Source organism: Phocoena sinus, chromosome 10 (genome assembly GCF_008692025.1).
Source record: "Phocoena sinus isolate mPhoSin1 chromosome 10, mPhoSin1.pri, whole genome shotgun sequence".
Taxonomy (NCBI): domain Eukaryota; kingdom Metazoa; phylum Chordata; class Mammalia; order Artiodactyla; family Phocoenidae; genus Phocoena; species Phocoena sinus.
Genome location: NC_045772.1, coordinates 18,536,838 through 18,561,950, shown reverse-complemented (window position 1 = coordinate 18,561,950; position 25,113 = coordinate 18,536,838). Strand labels below are relative to the sequence as shown.

The window sequence follows — 25,113 nt, the reverse complement described above, 5'->3', positions numbered from 1 at the left end:
AACGTCGTTTGGAACCTGGAAATGGCCCCCATTTGTCAAGCACTTCCTGTGTACCTGGCATTTGTTACCTCATCCTGTGCTTTCTCCCCTTCAGTCTTCTCCACAACGCCTTGCCAGAGGAATGGTCATTATCCTCGTTGGACCCGTGAAAGGGGACATTCAGAGAAGCCATGTGACTTCTCAGCTCACGCGATGAGAACACAGTGTTCACTGATCTAGAGAACAGACACCGTCCCCCACCACACAGCTGACGGTCTCCGCCAGGGTGACAACCCCTCCACACGGGGCTCCAACACAACTGCGCTGTTTCAGACAGTTCTTGTCCAGGAAGATGAAGCTCCAAATAACTCTGTTCCGGGAACTTTCTGAAAATCCACGCATCCAAACTACAGACTATTCAGCTAGCCCACATCGGGGTGAATGGGCCCTTTCTCAGAACTCTCAGCTGAGGTCATCAAACCGCTGCTTACCCTGCAAGGCTCACTTCCAAACCACACCTCACCACGCGCAGCAGTCCCCCACCACCGTACCTCAAAGTGTGTCCCCTCACTGTCAGGCCCCTGCTTTGAAAGACCCACATTAACCAGACCCCTAAAACACTATCAATTTCCTGCCTTTGAAACATCACTTCCCCTTCTGTGATGTTCCTAAGACTGGCAATGTAGTGGTCCCCCTACTGCAATAAGCAATGTGTTTGGACTTGCTTGATCAACAGGTTATTTTGACTGACAGTCAGAATGAGAGCCGACAGTCAGTCACTGGTTTCTCAAGTAGCTTGTGTGCATTCCCAATGTGTATCTACATTCTCTTCAGGTCCCTTGAGCAAGTAAACCTTCACAGGTACCTTGTCCAACAAAGCAGTGAATCACCGATGGTACATCTATGGGAACCCAGCCTCATAGTCAATCTGGTTCTGCTCCAGCCTCCAGGGTATATATCCTAGACTTATCCCAGATATTCTCTGGTCCCCTTGTCAGTTTCCATTGTATGCTACAGCCAGTTAGAGTCTATCCAAGAAAAGATCTAGAATTGCCTTGAAGATCCCAGTTGCACTAAAAATACACCTGGCATTTAAGGGCTGGGACAGAAATGAAATTCCCCGGGGCCATATACCAGTAAGCTTTCACTGCATAACAAATAACCACAAAACCTCACTGTCATACAACAATAGGCATTTACTTTTCATACTTTTGAGCTCAGCTGAGGTTTGGCCTGGGGGTTCTGCTATCTTAGCTCAGCTCAATCACATGTCTGAGAGTTGGCTTACTCTCAGCTGATCTAGACTGGCTTCGACTGAGGCTACTGGGGATGACTCAGCTCGGCTCCTCTTGTCTCTCACCCTCCAGCAGGCTATCCCTAGCATGTTCTCATGGCGATGCCAGAGGATCAGGAGATCAAGTCCCGCTGCTCAAGGCAGTTACAGGCCTCTGCTTACGTCACATCTGCTAACATCCCACTGGCCAAAGCCTGAGCTCAGGTCAAGCAGGGAGGGTACTACAGAGTTCTATGGCAAAAGGCACAGATGTAAGGAGAGGCAAAGAGCAGGGACCAGACGATGGCTTCTCCTCCAAACCTCTACCTCACAACACATGCTTCTGTACAGCTCCCCATAAAAAATAAGTTCGTCCCATGAGGTTCAATCCCTGGGTTTCGAGTTTATAAACAATTTGCTTAACAAATCAAGACAAGAAAGCAGACCCTCCTGTATTTTTCATGATTTCTTATTCCTATAAGATGTCATCCCTGACAACCCCATCATTTAACAGATAAAGGAACTGGGACCCAAACAGCTGAAAAGACCAATTGAAGTTTACATAGTTCTTTGGAACAGAACTGAGTCTAAAGTTCAGATTTTCTAAAACCTAGTCATTGTAACTTCTACTATTTCTCCAATTACCTTTGCCATAGCATCCAGAAAAAAGTCATTTGGGGCTGACACTGTAGCACTTTAAATTGAGTTGAGAGAGAAATCCTTCTCATCCCACATAAACACTAACTGTGTGCTAGAGGCAATGCATCCCCAAAGCAATTTGCTCCCACAGAGTACAGGGATCTCCTCCAAACATGCACATGACCTAGCGCAACCCTAACTTGCAAAATCCAGGAGAAGGTGAGCGTTCAAATTCACACTCAGCATCCAACTCAAATCTAGCCCACTTGGTTCAGCACGCTCCCCAGGGAAGGCCTGCCCAGCTCCTGTTCAAACACAGCTTCCTTTTGCTGACAGCAATGGCGCCAGCTGAGCAACTCTTTTGAACCACGCAACAAAAAGACACCAAAAGAGGCAGCTTTCAAGATCTAATCTACGGGTAAGACCACAGCTCCCCAGGCAAGCGGGGTGGCTGTCAGCTGTCGACGCAGGGCCACGTTCCAGGGTGAAGCAGCCCAGAGCCTCTGCCCTGAGCCACCCCCTCGGCCTGATAAAGGCCTGGCTCCATCCCACAGGCGACATTCCTCCACAGAGCAGCTGCACTTAGGTTTTCATACATCCCATTGTCCTGTTGGTTTAATGAGGCCTCTTGGGCACTGTGTTTGTAAATGACAGTCAGCGTAATGCCAAGGCCACAGAGACACAAACCATCTTGTGTGCTGTCATCTCAGAAGCTTGCACCATAAAAGGAAAATGTTTTTCACTTAAAAATAAAATACGATCGTAATAAAATCTACATGACTGTCTGGAATTTATTAATTTATTAATTCTCCTCTAGTCCAACAAGTCATTATAGCAAAGTGGTGAAAAGCATAAGCTTTGGAGACACAAACAAGTCCCACTCCACACTTGCTGAATGGCACAGGTTGTTAAACCACTTGGACCTCCAATTTCCTTGGCTAGGAATGGATATCAAAATTCCACCTTCCTCAAAGGGCTGCTGGGAGACTGAGCGAGGTCATGCGTGGACAACACTTAGCCTGACATCTGGTATTTTGTAAGATCTCAACAAATATCTATATAATTTAAATAAAATAAATGTGTGTGTATATATATATAATATATGTAGTTTATCTTACCAAAATATATGTGATACTGGAAAATAGCCAAAATTAAGTGTGTGTGTGTGTGTGTGTGTGTGTATCACTATTAAATAAACCTCTTTACCAGGTCTTAATCCCTTCTCTACCAAATCAGAGAAAATGAGCTACTATTTGGAAAGTGATTACAAAATGATTACAGGCAATGATAAGTGCTATATAATTGGCTATTACCTTTATTCTTTTTGATCACATTGTTGTTATCATTATTGAAAAAGAAACAAACTCTAGAACCTCTGGAACTGGAATTTAGTTAACTTGACCAGTTGATTAACTAATGGGCTTCTTTGCTCTCCAATTGTGGGAGAAAAAGGAAGGTGAAATCTTATAAGGGATGGAGATGAACTATGGTTACAATTAGGTTAGCGTAGGGGTCAAAAAAACTAGGACCACAAGGCAAATCTCGGCCACTGCCTACTTTGGTAAGTAAAGTTTTATTGAAATACAACCCCACTTATTTACACATTGCCTATGGCTGCTTTTGCAGTACAATGGCAGAGATGAGTAGTTGCAAAAGAGATCTTCTGACCAACAAACCTAAATATTTACTCTCTGGCCTTTTACAGAGAAAAATTTGCTGACCCCTGGGCTAGAAAGAAAGCAACGGGCCTAGAACAGCCTTTGGTACATAGTAGGTCATCAGTAAATATTTGTTGGAAAAAATGAATGAACTGAATAAATAAAAAGGCAGGAAGCAGCTGATTTACTGCTGGTCCTGACCTATCAAGGGCTTCATGAAGTCACAACCACTTCCTATTGATGTGTCAGCTCTATTCTTGTCCCAGGGAATTGTCTGAGCCATTGTTGGGAATGAATAAGGCATAAATATCACTTGTAAATCAGACACAACAATACTGGGTCCCTGCCAGTGAGTTCCAAGTGTCCCATCCTCTATTCAAGCAGAAGGAGAGAGGAAGCTGGGAATAGCAGAAAATACCCTGAACTTTACATTGAGATAATATAGAGAATAGAGAGAGGAAAGGGGGCAGACTCTAAAATGTGCATTTTGTCTCTAGTTGCATCAAAGGAAAAGGATGTGGCCTATTCCGAATCCTGCAAAACTCTACAGAGAGCAATAAGTAAAGCAGACCTCCACATCAGAGAGATCAGTGAGCACAGGCATTCTGAAAACAAAAACAAGATAAAAACTTCAGTTTAGATTTGGCTAAGGCTTGGGTTGGACTAAATTATTTGGACACAATTGTCTGCTAAAACTTGTATCAAAATCCCTAGCTGAGGGGCCTAATCAAACTTACAAGCTTTTGCACAACAAAGGAAACTATAAACAAAACAGAAAGACAACCTACGGAATGGGAGAAAATATTTGCAAACAATGTGACTGACAAGGGCTTAATTTCCAAAATATACAAATAGCACATGCAATCCAACAACAAAAAAAACCAATCAAAAAATGGGCAGAAGAACTAAATAGACATTTCTCCAGAGAAGACATACAGATGGCCAACAGGCACATGAAAAGATGCTCAATATCACTAATTATAAGAGAAATGCAAATCAAAACTACCATGAGGTACCACCTCACACTTGTCAGAATGGCCATCATTAAAAAGACTACAAATAAAAAATGCTAGAGAGGATATGGAGAAAAGGGAATCTCCTACATTGTTGGTGGGAATGTAAGTTGGTGTAGCCACTATGGAAAACAGTATGGAGGTTCCTCAAAAAACTAAAAGTAAAGCTGCCCTATGATCCCACTCCTGGGCATATATCTAGACAAAACTCTAATTCGAAAAGGTACATGCACCCCTATGTTCATAGCAGCACTACTCATAATAGCCAAGACGTGGAAAGAACTGAAATGTCCATCGACAGATGAATGGATAAGGAAGATGCGATACATACACACAATGGAATACTACTCAGCCATAAGAAAGAATGAAATAATGCCATTTGCAGCAACATAGATGGACCTAGAGATGATCATACTAAGTGAAGTAAGTCAGAAAGAGAAAGACAAATACCATATGATATCATTTACACGTGGAATCTAAAATATGGCACAAATGAACCTACCTATGAAACAGAAACAGACTCACTAACATAGAGAACAGACTGGTGGTTGCCAAGGGGGACGGGGTTGGGGAAGTGATGGAGTGGGAATTTGGGGTTAGCAGATGCAAACTATTATATAGACAATGGATAAACAACAAGGTCCTACTGTATAGCACAGAGAACTACATTCAATATCCTATGATAAACCATAATGGAAAAGAACATAAAAAAGGAATATATATATATAGATATCTGAATCACTTTGCTGTACAGCAGAAATTAACACAACATTGTAAATCAACTATATTTCAATTAAAAGTTTTTAAAAAATTCCTAGCTGAAATGTGAATGCCAGGTCTTCCCTCCTCGGAATAAGGGCTCTGCGCAGGCCCAGGCTCATCTTTGATCTCTGTTTCCACCCACAGAGCTTAGCACATTGCCCTGTGCTAAGTAAGGGGCCTCACATACGGGGCCTGAGCAAGACCAGATGAAGAACTGAAGCAGGTCTCAAAGAAACTGTGAACCAGCTGTCCCAGAAGGCTACTGGATAATAAGATCGACACCTGAGGATATCTTTGGCAAAGAGATCTGGAGCTGGATTCCTGGATCCACAGTTTGCCCTGAGAATATGGCCCAGTATCTCCCTCACCTCCTAGTACCAGTAACCTGAATTTCCTCCAAGAAACTATCCTTTCCCTATTCCCAGCCATGTGCTTTAGCTGATGACCCCTTTCCTAGTCCCAGGGATGGATCCTAATTGATTTACATGTATCACATCCCTCTAGCCATGTTGGCAAGCTATTTTATAAGAAAAACACTAAAGTCGCCACGTCTTCAGTATAATAGGGTTTATTCCTTGCTCACATAACTGATGGGTGACTTTCCTCCATGTGATTAGGGACCCAGCTCTTTCTGTTTGGTTGATCTGCCCACCTTATACACATGGCTCCAAGGTCGCCCTGGGGGTCATCTCCATTCCAGTCATCCAGAAAGGAAAGAAAGTATCAGGATCATGTCACTTCTACCCACATTTATCAGCTAGAATTCTGTCACAGGGCCACATCGAACTACAAGGGAGGTTGGGAAATGCAGTCTAGCTGTTTACACAGAAGAAAGAGATGCTTGATTTGGTAAACACTGAGTTGGTCTCTGCCACAGATGCATTTAACTTAATCAGAGCCAATGATGTGTGAAGATAGGTTTGTGAGAATTCTGGAGAAAAGATATTCTCTTTTCCCATTGATTGGGTGGGAGTGGGGGGAGGGTGCCTGAAATCCTGGGACTATTAAGCAATCTGGGAATAGGGCTAGCCTGGAAAAGCAGAGCTGAGACAAGGATCGTAAGTCATCATTCGAATCCTGAATCAAGCGATGCCTGAGCCAAGCCTATCTCAGGAGTTTTCACTGTTGAGAACCAATACATTCTTTTTTTTTTTAATTTTATATTGGAGCATAGTTGATTAACAATGTTGTGTTAGTTTCAGGTGTACAGCGAAGTGATTCAGTTATATATATACATGCAACTATTCTTTTCCTTTCTTTTCTTTTCTTTTTTTTTTTTTTTTTTAATTTTTGGTCGCACCACGAGGCATGTGGGATCTTAGTTCCCTGACCAGGGATCAAACTCATGCCCCCTGCATTGGAAGAGCAGAGTCTTAACCACTAGACTGCCAGGGAAGTCCCCATGCATCCGTTCTTTTTCAAATTCTTTTCCCATTTAGGTTATTACAGAATACTGAGCAGGGTTCCCTGTGCTATACAGTAGATATACATTCCTTTTTGGTTTAAGCCAGTTTGACTTGGGTTTTCTTTCACTGGCTAATCTAAGTTATACCATTACTGTTGGCTATCAAACTCCACCCTCCTCTCCTCTCAGTTCTATTGATGGCAAAGAGGCAGCAGAAAGAGGTTAAGAGTTCAGAATCTGTAGCTAAACTGCCTGGATTTGAACCCCAAGCTTGCCCTTGGGCACGTGACATCTTTGTGCCTCAGTTTCCTCACTGATAAATGAGGAATAATAATAGTACCTGTGGTATAGAATTGTTGAAGATTCGTGAGATAACATGTAAATGCCGAGAATAGAGCATAACACTGAGTAAGACTATAGAAATACTTGTCATTATTATGCGGTGCTGTGCCAGACCTCTGTTGTTCCCACTGCGGACACTTCCAAGACTCCATCACCTTTTCAGCTACCTGATGCTTCCCCAGTCTCTCCTCTCTTTCCCTCCACAGCCCTCTCTTCTCCACCCCTGCCTCTCCTACTATCTTAATTGGCATGGATTGTGGGGAAAAAATTCTTTTACTACCCGAAACAGATCCACGAGCTCACCCTGCATGAAATGGACTTTTTGGACCTTCCAGGTGTCATATACTAGCAACTAGTGATACCCACAAGCCAAAACTGTCCAAGACGCAAAGCTGTATTTTCCATCTATTAGGACTGAAAATCCTCCCTTGGAAGGTGGCAGGAGGAGACCCAAGTACACGGTCCAAAATGTCACTTTCACTCTTAAAATGTAAGGGACATAAATATAAGGAAGATAGGTATTAACAACATTAGCAAATGTTAATAATTGTTGGAACTGGTTTAAGGGTACGTGAGGGTTCATCATACTCTTTAATCTCATATGTCTGAAAATTTATATTTTATGATAAAATGTTTAAAAAAAAAAAGTAAGGGACATGAGGTGCTCCATGAACCAGAGGCAACTGTTTATTTTCTCAAATCACCTGTCAAGGCCCCATGAAACTTACTTGACATGAAATCTAACATCTCTTTCTAGAAGATTCCTCCCCACCCCATCTCCCCGTAATCCGCGAACCCCAAGGAACTGTACAGTCCAAAAGCGGGGCTCACGTGGCTCCCACGCCCAGGCTGGGAGAAAATTTGAGTCTCGGGACCTGTCATGGCCCCTTTTCGCCACACGGGGTCACTGTTAAAAACAGATGCTGTAGGTCCTCGCTGCCATAGCTTGCGAGGGTCCTGGTACCTGCGCAGGCTGTCCTGAACTGACTCCCCAAGGAAGTCCACCCTGATCCCCGTGCCAAGCGCAGCAAGCGGGCCTGTGGCACTCCCAGGGCGACCACTTTTAGGGATCAGCTCTTTCAGTCCACATGCTGAGCTAGCCGCCTTCTAGAACATCAGCTAACCCCAGACTCCCAGAATCAGGATTCCTTCTAGCATCCTCCTCAAGGCTTCATTTTTTCAAATTGGTTGCATTACGCCTCCTTTCTGAGGAGACCATCCTCCATGGCTCTGAGGTGTTGTGCGTTTGGAAGGGAAATTGCCCTCAGTGATTCCAGGCGGCACCTCTCTCTCGCCAGAAAAGGGCACACGACACATTTAGAATCAAGCAGCCCATCCTGCGACAGGACCAAGTCGGTCTCCTGCTAATTCCTCGTGTGCGGGAAGGGAAGCGAGAAGGAAAGGAGCTTGAGGTCTGTGCAGTTCACCTCTGCCTGCCACCCTGTCCAGATTTTTGCGGGCTCTCACTTCAAGAGATCGCTTGCCCTGAGTCTGCTGATACAACTCCTTCCATTATTTTTATTAAACCTACAGGACACGGAAGAAAATATAAATTTTGTGTTTCCTTTTGCTAAAATCCCATTGACTGTCCTTTTTGGACTGTTTCGGATAGTCTGTGGACTATCGGGGGTGGCTCATATGCCTTTAGAGCAGGACCACAAAGGACCACAAAATGAGACACCACTAAAGGACTTGAGATTTTTTTTTTTTAACTTTTGTTTTTTACCTAATCTGCATCCCAAAGCATGCGGTAAGTGATTTTTTTCATTATAATTTTTTAATAACCTCAATGCATACAAAATTTAGGTAATCATTATACAAATATACACTGTATTATAACAAATGCTGGCAGTAGGTGTATTTTTTTAAGAATAGGATTAAAAAATCAGATCTTTGCTTTTTCAACTGCCTGAGGTTTCTTCTCCCTGTTTTTCCTTCTGCACCTTCTTCTCCTCCTGTCTTCCTGCCTCATTGTCTCACACTTTTTACCCTCTTGAGGTTTCATTGTTTTGCTCCCTTGATTGTTGGCCATATCCAACTGCAATGTTTTAATCAATTATTTATTGAAGAAAAGATAATATTCCTGTTCTTTAAGAAACAGCTTTAGTGAAACTTTTTTTTACATCAAAGACACAAGCATACACCGGATTATGAGAATGTAAGGGCTAAAATCATAAAAAGCTTCTAAAAATGTCATAGGGGAAAAGTTTCATGACATTGATTTGGCAATGATTTGTTGGACATGACACAAAAGCAGAATCAACAAAAGAAAAAAACAGACAAATTGGACTTCATCAAAACTAAAAGCGATTTGTACATCAAGGGACACTACCAACAGAATGAAAAGCCAACCCATGGAATTGGGAGAAAATATTTATAAGTTATATACATGATAAGGGATTAATATCCAGAATATATAAAAAACTACAACAACCAAAAACAAACAACCTAATTTCAAAGTAAAGGACTCAAATAGACATTTCTCTAAAGAAGACACACAAATGTTCCATAAGCACATAAAGAGATGTTCAACTTCATGAATCTTTAAGGAAATGCAAATCAAAATCACAGTGAGATACCACTTCACATCCATTAGGATGTTTTCTAGGAAAAAATTTAAAATAACAAGTGTTGGCAAGGATACGGAGAAACTGAAACACTTGGGCACTCTTCCTGGGAATATAAAATGCTACTGGTGCTGTGGAAAACATATAGTAGCTCCTCGAAAAATTAAACAGAACTACCAGATGATCCAGCTGCTGGAGGAGGTCACAGAGAGGACATTGACCCCCGACTGACCCTGGCATCGGAAGCTCTTCACCCCTCCCCTGTCCTTGGAATGTGCATTCTGCTTGCCTTCCCTGAACTGGTAGCTGCCCCAAGGACACAGCCTTGAGATAGCAAGGGGCTGTCGAGACCATCTGGACAGTATAAGTGACTGAACCCTGTTAAAGCCTCTATATAAACTTTTATGATTCTGACAGGCGGGTGCGGAGATCTGCTCATCTTGCAGCCCCCGTGACAAGCCTCGTAAGTAAGTCCCTTTGCTTGTTAAAACTGCACTTAACAATCTGGAACCATCTGCCTCTTTCTTGGGTCTCTCCTAGCCTTCAGCGCACAGGGGCTGGTTTCAGATTTTACCTGGGAAGCTCCCAAGCTTATGAACTGACACCGGCAACTCCACTCTCGGGAACGTGAGAGGATTTCAATCTAAAATGGACCCGGAGGACAGGAAATGGAGGCTCTCAGGCATGCGCCCTGGGAAGAATGAAACTTACCAACTGAGACTGATTTTCCATAAACGCCTGATTTAAAGAAGACGGAGACGTATCTCCTGACCAATAAACATCCGCCATGAATCTCTCCCCATCCTCAAGCCAGTGAACTCGCTGATTGGACTCTGGCTGGACTCCCCGCTCTTTGCACTACTTGCCCGTAAATATTGATACAACCCACCCCAAACCCTCAGTGACTCACCTGTGGCTTATACGGCATGCGTTTCCCAAACTGCAATCCCTCTGCTATTCCTGAAAAACACTCAATTTCTGCTCATTTGAGCTTGCCCCAGTTTACCTCTTTATTTGGGTTGAAGGGTCTAGACCCAAAAGAATTGAAAGCAGGGACTCAAACGGGTATTTGTACAACCATTTCCACAGTGGCATTATTCACAATAGCCAACAGGTGGAATCAACCCACGTGCCCATCAAAGGCTAAATGGGTCAACAAAACGTGGATACATATACAGTGGAATACTATTCAGCTTTAAAAAGGAAGGAAACTCTGACACACGATTCAATATGGATGAACCTTGAAGACATTCTGCTAAGTGAAATAAGCCAGACGCGAAAGGACAAATATTGTGGTTCCACTTATATTCGGCACCTGGAATAGTAGTCAAATTCACAGGGACAGGTAGTAGAATGGTGGTTGCCAGGGGCTGAGGGGAGGCGGGAAATGGGGAGTTAGTAGTTAAAGGGTATGGAGTTTTGTTTTGGGAAGATGAAAAAGTTCTGGAGATGAATAACGGTTATGTCTACACAACAGTGTGAACATACTTAATGCCACTGACCTGTACACTTAAGAATGGCTAACATGGTAAATTACATGTTCTGTATATTTACCACAATAAGAAAAAGAAAAGAAAATGAATCTCCTTTTAACTTATGTACCCTCAAATTGTATTTTTCTTAGGTCCCTGGTCCTCAACTAGAGAGAGGCAAAAGAAAAATGAAAGAAGAAAACATTTCTGGTGCAGATCTCCAGGAAGACTCAGAGAAGCTAGAACAATAAGTCAAAACCAGAAGGGACTCAAGTTTTGAGCTCTTGAGGAGCTCAAGAATCCTAACTGTTACATGGCTTGTCCGAGATTACACAGCTCATAAATGGGAGAGCTAACATGTAAACCCTGGAGAATGTATGACAGTTTGGTGATTTCCTCATCTTGGAGTAAGAAGTTGGGAAAGATCTATTTCAAGTGGTTTTGGGGTCTTGTCTAAGAGTCTATGACAGCTCCACATCCCCCCCGCATTCCCAACAAAGGTATTCGCTCCAGCAAAGTGCAAGGGGGCAAGATGTCCTGGAGAACTGCACAGGCCACCCCAGCTACTGAAGACTACACATCTCGAGGACCAACCCTAGGCTGGGGCTCCAGTGAGGAATGTGGGGGGGTGGGAATGTTAAAGTGAGAGGGGGGCGGAGTTAGGGCATAAACCACTGGTTTATGGGTGTCACATTGTTACTTAGGACAGACAATGTGGGGTGTGTGTGTGTGTGTGTGTGTGTGTGTATACTAGACTCTTTTCACAGAGCCTTTTTAAAACTTATCTCCCTTTCATCTGGAATACAAACACAAGGAATAGTTGGTTAACATTTGAAAGCTTCCATCAGAAGCCTAGAGGCCAGAAGTAACCACCAGTTCAGTAGCTATGCATCACAGTAACACCAGGTAGTGAATTTAGTATGATACAGATAGGGATGGCTTTTCAATATTGAAATTAATCATGATCATCATCCCATTTTCCTTCCCTGCTGGAACATTCCCATGAGCATACAAAACTGCGGTTATTTCTCACATCTTCCAAAAATCTTTCCTTGACTCATTTCCACCCTCACCAGTTACTGCTTTATTCCTTTGCTCCCCATTTGCTGCAGAACCCAATAAAAAAAAAATCCAATTTCTCCATCTCCTATTTCTCTCCTCTCATTCTTTCTTAAACCTACTCCATCCAAGTCTTCTTCCCTACCTCTTCACTGAAATTGCTCTTGGCAAGTTCACTCAAAACCTCCATATGGCTAAGTCCAGAGACAGCATCGGTCCTCTCCACCTCTCATCGTTATTGGACACAGGTGAGCACTCCCTCTTGCCTGACCCAGTTCTCTTGCACCTCTTCACATCAGTGTCCCTGGAGCTGGGATCTACTCTCTACCTACTCCCACTCCTTCGGTGATGTACCCTGTCCCAAGGCCTTAAATAAAATTTACAGGGCTGGTGACTCTCAAATGTCTATGTAACTCCAGACTCATTTCTTCAACTACTGCTTGGCATCTCCATTTGGGTATCTAATAGCCATCTCAAACGTATCATAAAACTGAATTCCTCGATATCCCCTACAAAATCCTGCTTTACTCACACCCTCCTACCCCAGTGGATAGCAACTTTATTCTTTGAATTACTCAGGCCAAAAGTGTTGGAATCATCTTTGACTCCTCTCTTTCTTACTTGCCCCCCACGCAAACTATTGACAAATCTTCTTGGTCCTCCTTGTGAAATATATCAAGCGTCTGACCCCTTCTCACCACCTCCATGCTCCTCCATGGTTCAAGCCACCATCATCTCTTGCTTGGTTTATTGCAATGCCTGTTGAGAAGCCTTCTCACTTGCTCCTCCAAGGTCCATTCTCAGTACAGCAGCTGGAATGATGGTTTCCTAACAGAAGCCAGATCATGTCTTTCCTCTACTCAGAACCCTCCAATATTTCCCAGAACCCTCACAGAGGCCCTCTACCTTCCACCTCCCACCACCATGTCCACCTAAGGGCCTTTGCTCCTGCTGTACCCCTAACTGGAATATTTCTCAGCAAATTCCCTCACCAACTTTCAGTTCTTTCTCACCTTTCACCTTTTCAGTGAGGATTACCCTGACTGCCCTACTCAATATGCCTTTTCTAGCTCTCCAAAAATTCTTTACCCAGCCCGGCTGTCTCTGCCTTAAAATTCTTGATAATTTTTTAGCAAAGGGTCCTGCATTTTCATTTTGCACTAGACCCTACAAGTTAGGTAGCTGGCCTTCCTTAAAGATCTCTACTTGCCTCTGTCTTTTTGATTTGTAAAACAAAGAAAACAATAGTACCTTTTCCATAGGAATTTTGAGAGGATTAGGTAACATATGTTAAGAACCAGGCATATTAATATATATAAATTCATTCAACAATAATTTACTATTTGTCTACTGTGCATCAGCCACTGTTCTAGGACCTGGGGAAATGCCTAGAGAAAATCGCTTTCATGGAGCTTGTATTCCAGTGAGGGAAAGAAAGCCAGTAACAAGATACTGTCACATGGGGTAAGTACTACGTGGAGAACTAAAGTGAAGTGGTGTGACGCAGTGGCTAGATGACCACTCTTGCTTAGGTGATCAGGGGCAGCTTCTCTGTGAAGCGACATTTAAATGAGAACTGATGACAAGAAAAAGCCAACTGTGCAAAACTCAGAGGGAAGAGCATTCCAGGCAGAGGGAACAGCAGTTGAAAATGCCAAAGATGGGAACTAACTTGAGGTGTGGGGGACACAGAACAAAGGCAGGATGGGGGCAGCAGAATGCATTAGAGAGGGCTTCAGGACAAGGCCAGAGAGAAGACCGGAGCCTAGATCAGGTAGGACCCAAAGCCACAGCGACCAGTTGGTGCTTGGTTAAAAGTGTGATGGCAAGTCATTCAAGAGTTTTAAGCTGGGAACACTTGGTCTTACTTATATGTTTAAAAGGTAATTCTGACTGCTATTTGAGAAATGGATTGGGGGGACAAAGGTGGAAGGAGGGAGGTCAAGCAGAATGTTACAATGCTACTATGATAATGTAAGCCAGAGATGATGGCAGCTTGAACCAGGGTAAGAGTGGTGGGGATGAAGAGAAGTGGTCAGATTCATGCTAGGATTCCAACCACTGAAGGTAGAATCAATAGGAATTGCTGGTACTCTTGGTGGAGAGGAAGAGAAACAAAAATGACTCGAGTAATTGGGAGGATAAATGTTCACTATGATCAAGTAAATATGAAAAATTATTATGTAAATACCAAATAAAAACAGCTACTAATAGTTGATTAGTAATGAATCCTAATTAAGAATTATGATGCTATCTTTTTCTTTAAGTCTTTATTGAATTTGTTACAATATTGCTTCTGTTTTTTATGTTTTGGTTTTTTGGCCATGAGGCATGTGGGATCTTAGCTCCCCAACCAGGGATCGAACCCACACCCCCTGCATTGGAAGGCAGTCTTAATCACTGGACCACCAGGGAAGTCCCTAGGATGTTATCTTGAAATAACATCCTAATTAGAAAGGTGCCCTGAGGTTGGTGAATGCCCAGTAAACGTTAGTTGATGGAATGAATGGACTGGGGGGAGGGAGACCACTGACAGGGGAGGGAGAGGGGGGAAGCCGAAGAGAAACACTGCCTACTTCACAATTTTGCCTAAAGCAGGACCTGCTGACTGGTCTTCACAAAAAGGAAAAACAAAAATCACACAAAAAAAAGAAAGTTTGCTGCGTGGAAAGATTTGCCCTAACAAAGGAAAAGGAAAGGGCCAAGGGGACAGGGAGGCACGTGTTTGGACACATCCCCTGCCTGGGAAAGCTGACGCCTGCAAGGGCCAGGATCTGATCAGTGTACAGGAAACCCTTTTGCCCCGTCAGTTCCTAGTAACAACCGGGCGCATTTATTTACTCTCTCAAAGCACGATGCAGAGGAACCAGGAGGGGTGTTCAGGGCCAGGTGAAGGCATGGACATTTATTTATCCATCTGTGCATTCCGTCGGTTGGGAAGCATAAAGGAGAAGCGATGCCATGACCCCAATGTACTGCTACCTGGAGACATAGCACTTCAACCCAAACTAATAGTCTCTTGAGCCCTGGTATCTTTTTTTTTTTTTTAATTTATTTATTTAGGGCCGTGTTGGGTCTTCATTTCTGTGCGAGGGCTTTCTCTAGTCGTGGCAAGCGGGGGCCACCCTTCATCGCAGTGCGCGGGCCTCTCACTATCATGGTCTCTCTTGTTGCAGAGCACAGGCTCTAGACGCGCAGACTCAGTAGTTGTGGCTCATGGGCCTAGTTGCTCCGCGGCATGTGGAATATTCCCAGACCAGGGCTCGAACCCGTGTCCCCTGCATTAGCAGGCAGATTCTCAACCACTGCGCCACCAGGGAAGCCCAAGCCCTGGTATCTTATACTCGCAATAATAACCTTCTTATAAATTCAGCCCCTGAGAAATGGCAGTGTACTAAGAGGATGCCTCTCCACGAAGATTAAAAGTTTAAACTATTTCCAAATCATGAACAGTGCTACACAGGTACATGTGGGGTGCGCCATGTGAAGTTTAGTCCATTTTTGACTTAAAAGAGTGATATTTCGTATGGTTCAGCCTGATATTTACCTCTGCAGGCTGATGAAATAGTTTAGGCAAAACACCGCCATGACAATAAATCCTAGCTTAAGTATAGCCCCACTACACTCTCCTCAAAATCTTAGAATGTTGGTTTCCTTTGAGAAAGTCATTTTGAGGGATTTAAGCCAATTCAGATTACTTGGGGGAGAAAATAATTTACCTATAGTCCTCTAGGATGCACCCAGATTTCAAGCCAACCACCAAAGGTGTTCAAGGCTTAACGAAATTTGGAGAGAGAGAAATCTTAGGGTGAGAAACGTGAAAAGAAATGGTTTATAATATCCTGTAAATGTGGAGAAGCAGAGTGGATATCATGTCACTCAACCCCCTTATTTTATCATAGAGGTTGAAGGGCTTGCTCGAGGTCAGGGTCAGTGGTTTGGGGCACAACTGGAGCCTGACCCTTGTATGTATTGAACCAACTCTCTTTTCTGAACCAATATTCATCACAGATGGAAAGAGTCTGGGACTTGTGGATTAAAACCATTTCGTAAGAAATAGAAAAATATTTAACACAAGTTAGAAGAATTTGATTTCCCAGGTATCAAAATAATAATCCAAAAGAAAACGATGTGGAAAAAACTCACCAAGAAACAAGGACATTTAGAGGAGATTGCTATGGCAGAGCTGAGTGGCATCAAGAACAGAAAGAACTGATTTTGGGCTCAGGGAATTTAAAGAAAAAAGAAGGGTATGTTTCAGTAATGTTTGGGGAGGTGGTGGTGGTATTTTACTTGAATTATCCAACCTGTTTATCTATATAGCTGAGAAATTTTCACTTCTGTGAGTTATTCTGTCAATCACCTGTATTGAGCCCCTGCTGTATATCAAGCACTCTTCCAGATATTTGAGATCTATCAGTTAAGTAAACAGACAAAAATCCCTGCCCTAAATGAGCATGTATTCTAATTAGGGAGAGAGGCAGCCAACAATAAATATAATAAACTTGTGGACTGTATGGTGACTTAGAAAGTGATACATGCCAGGGAGATAGAAAAAGATAAGGATAAGGGCTTCCCTGGTGGCGCAGTGGTTGAGAGTCCGCCTGCCGATGCAGGGGACACGGGTTTGTGCCCCGGTCTGGGACGATCCCACATGCCACGGAGCGGCTGGGCCCGTGAGCCATGGCCGCTGAGCCTGCGCATCCGGAGCCTGTGCTCTGCAACGGGAGAGGCCACAACAGTGAGAGGCCCACGTACAGAAAAAAAAGAAAAAGATAAGGATAAGAAGAAGCAGGAGTAGCAGGGTGGGAGCTTTCGGTACAGTAGTCTGCATACGTCTCATGGAGAGGGTGGATTTGAACAAAGGCTTGAAGGAAATGAAGGAGTTAATCAAGTGGCTCTTTAGGGGAAGATTTTTCCCGGACAAGTCATGAAGGGAGAGGCATACCTGGCAGGTGTGTGCTCCACCACGTGCTCTGTAGAGCTGGTGTGGTACCTGGTCCTGAAGCATGGCTAAGTCCTTTTACAATCCATCCAATTTGCCCATGTCATGCTATGCCATGGACAACAAGACCAGTAGATCACGGAATGGACCATCTGGAATCGGTGACACTTCAGTTCTGGCCCAAGTATGCCTGTAGTTGTATGAATCACAACCGTATTCCTTTATATTTGCTCTTCAGGACTTCTGGTGGTCATGACCTTGTCTCATGTGACAACAAGTAGACAGGACTAAATTCAGTTTAGCATTTTAATGACTGAATTAGACGAACCACAGATAATCCATTCATCAGCTTAGGCATCAGCTATCAGAATGGTGGTCTATCATAACAGGCAACGCACACGATTAGAGTAAGATTACCGGGCATCTGTTACTAGCTCATGCTAACTTACTGACACTGAATAAATCACTCAATTCCTTTAGGCCTCCATTTTCATATCTACCAAATCAAGATATCACCTTTTACCCAGTCTATTTCCCAAGGTTGTAATAAAATTTAAGATAATATGTGCAAAAGTATGGTGGAAGTTATAATGCACGAGGCAATGTTACTTACCCACTTCTGTGTCCTCAGAGCCCAGTATAGTGTTTGGCATTCCATAAATGTCTGTTGAATGAATGAAAGAATGAGTGAAATTTACAGTGTGATGGCAACTAAAGAAAAAAAAAAATCATCCTGTTAACACAACATGTGTCTATACAATCAAAGGTATTAGGGAGTATTCGGGACAACTACCTATATAAATCAAGCCAAATAAAATATTACTTAGATTTTTACTTGAAGACTTTTTAAAGACGTTATTTCAAACCATGATATTAAACTACAGGCTACTCTCAGTTTAGCTTGTTAAGTCCTTTGATTTAGAAAAGTGGAAGCTATTCTTACCCAAAGTAGAGAAAGGAGAAGGGCAAAGAAAAAAAAGAATTCAACATTGCTCAGCAGATGGGTACAAGAAAGAGCTTTAAAAAAAAAACAAAAACAGAAGAATGTGGGTTTCTTTTTAGTAATTTCTATATCTGGAATATAAACAGCTATCAAATTGTTTCAATGTTGACATAAGATATGAAGGAGAGAAGAAACTATATTGTGCTCTGGCCAAGATGTTTCAGGTGCCAAGAATTCTACCCAATTAGTACACAAAAAGAATATCGAGAGGAATCAACAGCAAGCTATTCCTATAATAAAACTGGATTCCACTGAAAATGCCTACTCAGCATAAAATCCACAAGCTAGGGCAGAAAAATACATCTCTTCTCCTGGGAGACTACCTTTAATGCTACTTGAAATTATGAATTGAGATTCTGAAAGTCTGTTTTGTTAGTTCTGTTTGTTCCACCTCGGCCTGAATTTAAATGTTATCAAGGACCACATTTCCAGCTAGTTCTCTCCGATTTTGAAACCGTGGGTAATCATTAGTTAAATCCATTTCACCTGTTATCTGCCTTCACTAATCAAGGTCGTTTTAATTGTTGCTGCAAAATACTCACAAGTCCTCCAAGCTGCATATAGCGTAAACGATAAGATGTTTACCTGAGTCGTCTTCAGGAGCTTGAAGTCAGCTGCGTCTAGTTCGAGCTGAGCTGGTAAAAACCTGTTAAGACCACCGACCCTCCAACTGGGCATGCGCGAGTGTCCGCCCAGTGACCTTTCGAACTTGCGGAGGCCTGTAGCCTAGTTACACCTGCGCAGAATGTCAATTACCACCCCTTTTCCAATCACTTTCCTCACGCTCCCCACGCCTCAGACAGTCCTGCTTCTTTATTAGTTGTTCCGTAGATACCCCGGAGCCGCTTGCCTTCGCGGAGGTGGATTTGAAGTTTGTTCTCCAGTTTCCTCGTTTGGTTGCCTCGTGAGTAAGCCCTCTCTTCGCTGCAAACCTCAGCGTTAGCGTTTTTTGGCTTGCTGTGCAGCGAGCAAGTCGAACCTGGTTCGGTAACGATTTCTCATGCTGAAAGTTTTCAGGGATGTAGTATTGTTTTCCCTTTTCTGAGTTTTTACTTCCCAAGGCACCATCTTCATTTGGAAAAATTTTAGGAGTTCTTGGATTTGTTGAACCTACGTGAAGCAACTTTTTCAATTCTCTAGATAGCTGCTCAAGAGAGACCAATAGGTAGCTGCTGTTCCGAGCTCTCTTTCTTCCTTAGTCTAGCAAAAATTGCAGGGAGAATGAAAAATAAATCTTGACCAGAAAACTCACCTTAGATATCAATTTCTGGCCTTTTTTATTCCCCTGCAAAGCAAAAGATACAATTGATTCCCCAGTAAACAGTTAGGTTTGTTCTACTTCAGAAGCATAAGCTTTGACCCATTGGCCGTCTCACAAGGTCCGGAAATATCTTGTTCAAGATTCAAGATCCAAAGCAGTTCCTGGAGATGATGCTTCAGTATCAACCAGTGGCTTCACACTGCCTGGGTTCAAGTCCCCACTCCACCACTTACTAGCCTTGTGACCTTGGACAAGTGAGTAAACCTCTGTCTGCCTCTGTCTCATATGCAAAATGGGGATAGTATATGACACTCGTACCTCCGTCCTAGGCTTGCGGTGAAGATTGAGTTAAAAGTTTAGAATGTCTGGCACGTGTGAAAGGTATGTGTGTGTTTGTGATGGTGATGATGGGGACGCTAATGTTGGTGATGGCGAGGATGGTGATTCTCCCTCCTTGGAATGCTGGTCAGGGCACACGTGAAATGCTTTATTAGTCCAAGTGACCAAGGACTAAAGTCTCGGTAGCTGGCATGATGTAGAGAAAGGACCACTGACGACTCAGAATGCTATAGCCATAGGGGATGCATAACAGTATTACCCAGGAAGTGTCCCAGCCCCTCTTTTGCCTTTTCCAATATGGGAAAAGCCTCCACATTCCAATCAGGAAATTAATCCTCTCACCCAAGAGGAAACGCTGACCTCTCATGTTGTCACCGCTGAGTACAGATCGCGGGGGCAAAGGAGGTGGGTACTAGTCGAGGGGGACATAAGGAGGAAGCAATGAGAGAGCAGGAGGGCAGCCCTGGGCGGGGAAAGCCATTCCCAGGTCTTAAGTGCAGCGTAATAGGGGATATTGGAGAGAACAAACTACCTGTGTCGTATTGTTGATTTAAAATCCTCGTCTGGCTTCAGCGGTGCCCTGGCGGAGCGGACGGGCCATCCCGTCAGAGATACGTGTAACACGCCGTCTTACTGTGACCTAGGAGAGTCTGCCAAGGATGTCTTCAGCAAAGGATATGGGTTTAGCATGGTCAAAATAGATCTGAGAACCAAATTATGTAGTGGAGTGGAATTTTCTACTTCTGGTCATGCTCACACTGTTACAGGGAAAGCATTAGGCAACCTAGAAACCAAATACAAGATTTGTAACTACGGGCTGACCTTCACCCCAAAGTAGAACACAGACAATACTTTGGGGACAGAAATCTCTTTGGAGAATAAATTGAAACTCAAATCGAGTTCATTCAACTCAAGGCATAAGTTCAACTCAAGGGTTGAAACTGACTCTCGATACCATATTTGTCCCAAACACAGGAAAGAAGAGTGGGAAACTGAAGGCCTCCTATAAACAGGAGTGTTTCAGTCTTGGCAATAATGTTGGTATAGATTTTTCTGGACAAACCATCTATGGCTGGGCTGTGTTGGCCTTTGAAGGTTGGCTTGCTGGCTATCAGATGAGTTTAGACACAGCCAAATTGAAACTGTCACAGAATAATTTCACCCTGGGTTACAGGGCCGCAGACTACCAGCTGCATACTCACATGTATGATGGCATTGAATTTGGAGGGTGGATCTACCAGAAGGTGAACAAGAAGATTGAAACATCAATAAACCTCGCGTGGACAGCAGGCAGGAACAACACACGTTTCGGCATCGCTGCTAAGTACAAGCTGGATTGTAGAACTTCTCTATCTGCTAAAGTGAATAATGCCAGCCTGATTGGACTGGGTTGTACTCAGGCCCTTCAACCAGGAGTGAAACTGACCCTGTCAGCTCTCATCCATGGAAAGAACTTCAGTGCAGGAGGACACAAGGTTGGGCTGGGATTTGAACTAGAAGCTTAATGTGGTTTTGAATAAAGCATCAGCTTTGTCCCTGGAGGTGGAGAGAAATGAACCCACTATGTTTTGGCCTTAAAATTCTTCTGTGAAGTTTCAAAAGTGTGAACTTTTTATTCTTCCAAAGAACTGTAATCCTCCCCACACTGAAGCCCAGATATCGAGTCCATCCTAAGGGAGGTGCTTGAAGGCATGCCCGGAAGTTGTCATGTTCGTGCCACATTTCAGTTCAGTCCCGCAGTGTTATTTTCCATGTGTGGCTCAGCGACAGTGTAGTGTCATGTTACAAAGGAGATGACCTGACCCTCTGGTTGTCCACACGTCCTGCACCACTTTTTCATGACCTTGTAATGTATTGGTCTCTGTGCGGTAGTGGAATCTTTGGTTTTGCATCAGAGTAAAATAAACCCAACACATTTGGGAAAAAGAAAATAGTTGTCTGAAAACAACTTTGAATGGTTAAGAGACAAACTATGACAATCAGCGAAAAGGAGTATGGACCACAGTAGAGAAAACGACGTCCCACCCCGTGAGGGACACACAGATCAGCAGAACTGCGTCAACCCGGGAGAGAGGAAATCCAGAGCTGCCTCACAGCTACACTGGGCTAAGGGTGTAGATTTGTGTAGCTGTTGTCTACGACATTAGCATATTCTAATAATAATATTAAGAATGGTTGAGCACCCACTATGTGCTAGGCACCATTTTAAGCACTTGTTCATTGCAGGGAGGCAGTGGTAGGGATTTGAAATAACCTGAAGAACCTCTGTTCATAGCAATCGAATGAGCCTCACAGAAATAAAACTATTCAATTTCTAAACAAATCCACGGATTTAGAAATGTTTCTAGTGCAACTAATAGATAAAGTCTACGAACGGGTCCTGAACTGCGGAATCCCCATGGCCACTGGCAAGCTAACTTCTACATCCTCGTAACTTAAAAATGGAACATTCAACCTGCTAAAATCTAGGATAGTATTTCCCTAGGCAAGAGCAATAGAACATAGATCTGGAGGTGCTAAGGTTAGTTTGCAAAGAGAAAACATCTCTTGGTCTAAAAGTTCTGGAAAATACTGCTTTAAGCAAAGTTGAACTGTTTTTGTTTGGTTTTGTTACCTTATGTTTTACTGAGGCATGTCTCAGAACCTTTAATGAGCTAATGAGCATGGTCAATCCCTAAGAAAGGGACGGCAGAGGCAGGGTTTTCCAAATTATCTGATAGAATTCTTCCCCAGCACCCCTGCAGCATCTTCCACAACTATTTAGGAAATGCAAGTATGGTTCATTCTCCCCCCTCCAGGAATCTAACCCATTCCAAGACCTAGACACTTACCCATGTTCTTCAGAGAGAAAACAATCAGAAAAAAGCTTCCAATTCTTTTCCTTCACATATTGGTTAAGGTAACACAGCTGCTATAACAGATTAACCTCGATCTCATTGACTTCACACAATAAAATGTTTTTCTTAAGCAGCAGTCATCCGTGCAAGTGGAATCACCTAGGAAGCTTTGAAAAATAAGATTTCTGTGCCCCACCCCCAGACGTACTGATTTGATTGTTCTGGAGTAGGGTAGACATTGGAAAAAAAAAAAAATTAAGCTTCGCCAAAATTCTAAATGAGGTTGAAATCCACTGAACCAAGGGATTGTAAGGACTTCCTCATCTGGTGTCTTCTCATTCAGACCTCTGGGTTAGCCTCTGAAGGGCTTATCTGTACCAGAATTTTCTTGGATTATTGATCAATATAATGTAATGTTATTTCAAAAATCCAGAGAGAAAGATTTTGCAGAGTAAGGATTATTCAACCAAAAATAGTCTCTTACTGCCAGTCTCCCAATCAACTCAGTGTCATGAGATATACCCTCATAAGCCTGTCTTGTTGGTAAGCACAGATGTTATCCTTTGTGTTACTCGGCCTGACAGTTTTCTATCATGTCAATGGGACCGGAGCACCACCTGCCATTTATTCATTAGCTATTGTTTTAAGCAGTAGAGGGTAGTGGTTAACAATACTGGATCTAGAGTCACCCAGTTTGAAAACTGGATCCTCACCTACTAGCTGTGTGACCTTGGAAAAGTTGTTGCCTAACCTCTCTGCCTCAGTTGCCACATCTATAAGATGGGGAGAACAATCCTATTTCACCAAGAATTATGAGGATTAAATAGGTTAATCCTTGGAGAAGTCTAACATTGTAAGTTTTCAACAAATGTTGGCTCTTGTTATTTTTCTTACTTTCAAATGCAGGTCTCTGCTCTAAGCTGCTGGGGACACAGAAGATGAAGGCTAGCCCCTCTCTGCAAGGAATTCACAACTGGGCACAGGAGACGGACATATAGACCAGAGAATTATGATGGATAGGACTGGGCTTTCGTAGAATGATGCGCAAAATGCTGGGAAGGTCTCTAAGATGATATTGGAGGAGCAGGCCAGGAAGCCTTCCTGGAAGAGATGCCATTAGATCCGGGCCTCAAAGGGTAAGATGAGATCTGTAGACTCAGTTATTTGCTACTGAAGTGACCTGGAATAGGGGAGAGGATGGGTCAAAAACCCAACCAATGGCATCTGCAAAGAGACATTTCTTTGTGGTAGAGTTTGCCACCATCCTCGTCCAAGTCAAGGACCCGGCCTTCTGCAACATCCCCTCCATGCCTGGAACTGTGCCCATTTATGGGCATCCCTGCTTAAACTGCCTGATGGCAAGCTCAGACCTTTGCATTCAGGGGGAGAGGCCTGCAGTTTTCCATGGTGTGGCTGCGTAAATGTTGGCAGGGCCTGGGGCCAGAAGTAGGCAGGACCCAGAGGCGGATGGGCAGGGCACAAGGAGGCAGGAGCTTTTTCTTGGGAGTTTCATAAGGCACAAAAATTCCGGACCATGTCTCTGCCTCAGCGCCTTGAGGATATCCTGTCATTGAGCCAGACGTGTATACAGTTGAGAGTGGCCGATTTCACCACGACCCCTAGATTGGCCATTTTTCCTGTCTAGAGGCAGTTCTCACAGATCATCTGTTTCAATCCAGGAAAAGGAGAGGAAGAGATTTAAAAGCAAACACTGAAATGAGAAAGAATTCACTGGGCATTCATCAGACTAAGTTAATGTAGCTAAATAGTCCTGACAGGTGCCTGACGTGGAGAAGAAGCAAATATTTCCTCACCATGCTACAAATTTTAATACTTCTTTTCCTTGGATTGGCGGCACCAAATCTCTGTTCCCTACCTGACACTGCAGAGCAGGTAAGATGAAACTTGCGTTTTTTTTAAATGTGTTTACGTTCACGATTGTGTACATAAACTTTTTTGCTTTCCTACATTGTCCTAGGTAAATGGTACTATCTGGACTTCACAAAATAGAAAGCTTGTGGAGAATAGGATTCTAATGGGGATCTGTCTGAAAGGGTGCTAACCCAGTTCTATTCGTGTGTTAAAACGCCATTGTTGGGATCTCTGATTTAAGTGCTAACATCCCTCTATCCATTGTGGATTTTGCTATCCTTTTTGTCGGTTTGCTTTAATAAATACCTCCCATTGCATCGTTCTGAATGTAGAAAATAACAATGGCTGTAGAGAGCTGAGTAGAGAGGAGCTCTGGGGAATTCCAGGTTGGGTGATAACTGATTGAGAAACACAGTGTCACCAGATGTGCCAGGAATCCATCCATCTACCTACCACGAGTTGAGCAGAAGTACCCAGGGCAGTCGAATGGCTAGTCCTTGTGAATGACACCAGCACTCCTGCCTGCCCAGCAGGCTCACGTGAGTTGTCATCCTATAGCAGGTTCAATACCAGTTCTGCAGCAAGTCCAGGCTAAAGGAGAGTATGTGAGGGACTCCCCTGGCAGTCCAGTGGTTAGGACTCCATGCTTCCACAGCAGGGGGCATGGGTTCAATCCCTGGGTGGGGA

General features: G+C 43.4%; 2 protein-coding genes across 2 annotated transcripts in view; both read left to right on the top strand.

The window, feature by feature from the left end:
- Positions 1 to 21,263, top strand: part of LOC116761135 (voltage-dependent anion-selective channel protein 3-like) — a 65,240-nt gene extending 43,977 nt beyond the window's left edge. The window contains 2 exon segments of the mRNA XM_032646920.1: positions 20,291 to 20,602; positions 20,643 to 21,263. Coding sequence (XP_032502811.1) covers positions 20,291 to 20,602; positions 20,643 to 21,222 — 892 coding nt within the window. The 3' untranslated portion in view covers positions 21,223 to 21,263.
- Positions 21,264 to 24,369: 3,106 nt separating this feature from the next.
- STAB2 (stabilin 2) overlaps positions 24,370 to 25,113 on the top strand; it is a 157,632-nt gene continuing 156,888 nt past the window's right edge. Inside the window, 1 exon segment of the mRNA XM_032647269.1 lies at positions 24,370 to 24,447. Coding sequence (XP_032503160.1) covers positions 24,370 to 24,447 — 78 coding nt within the window.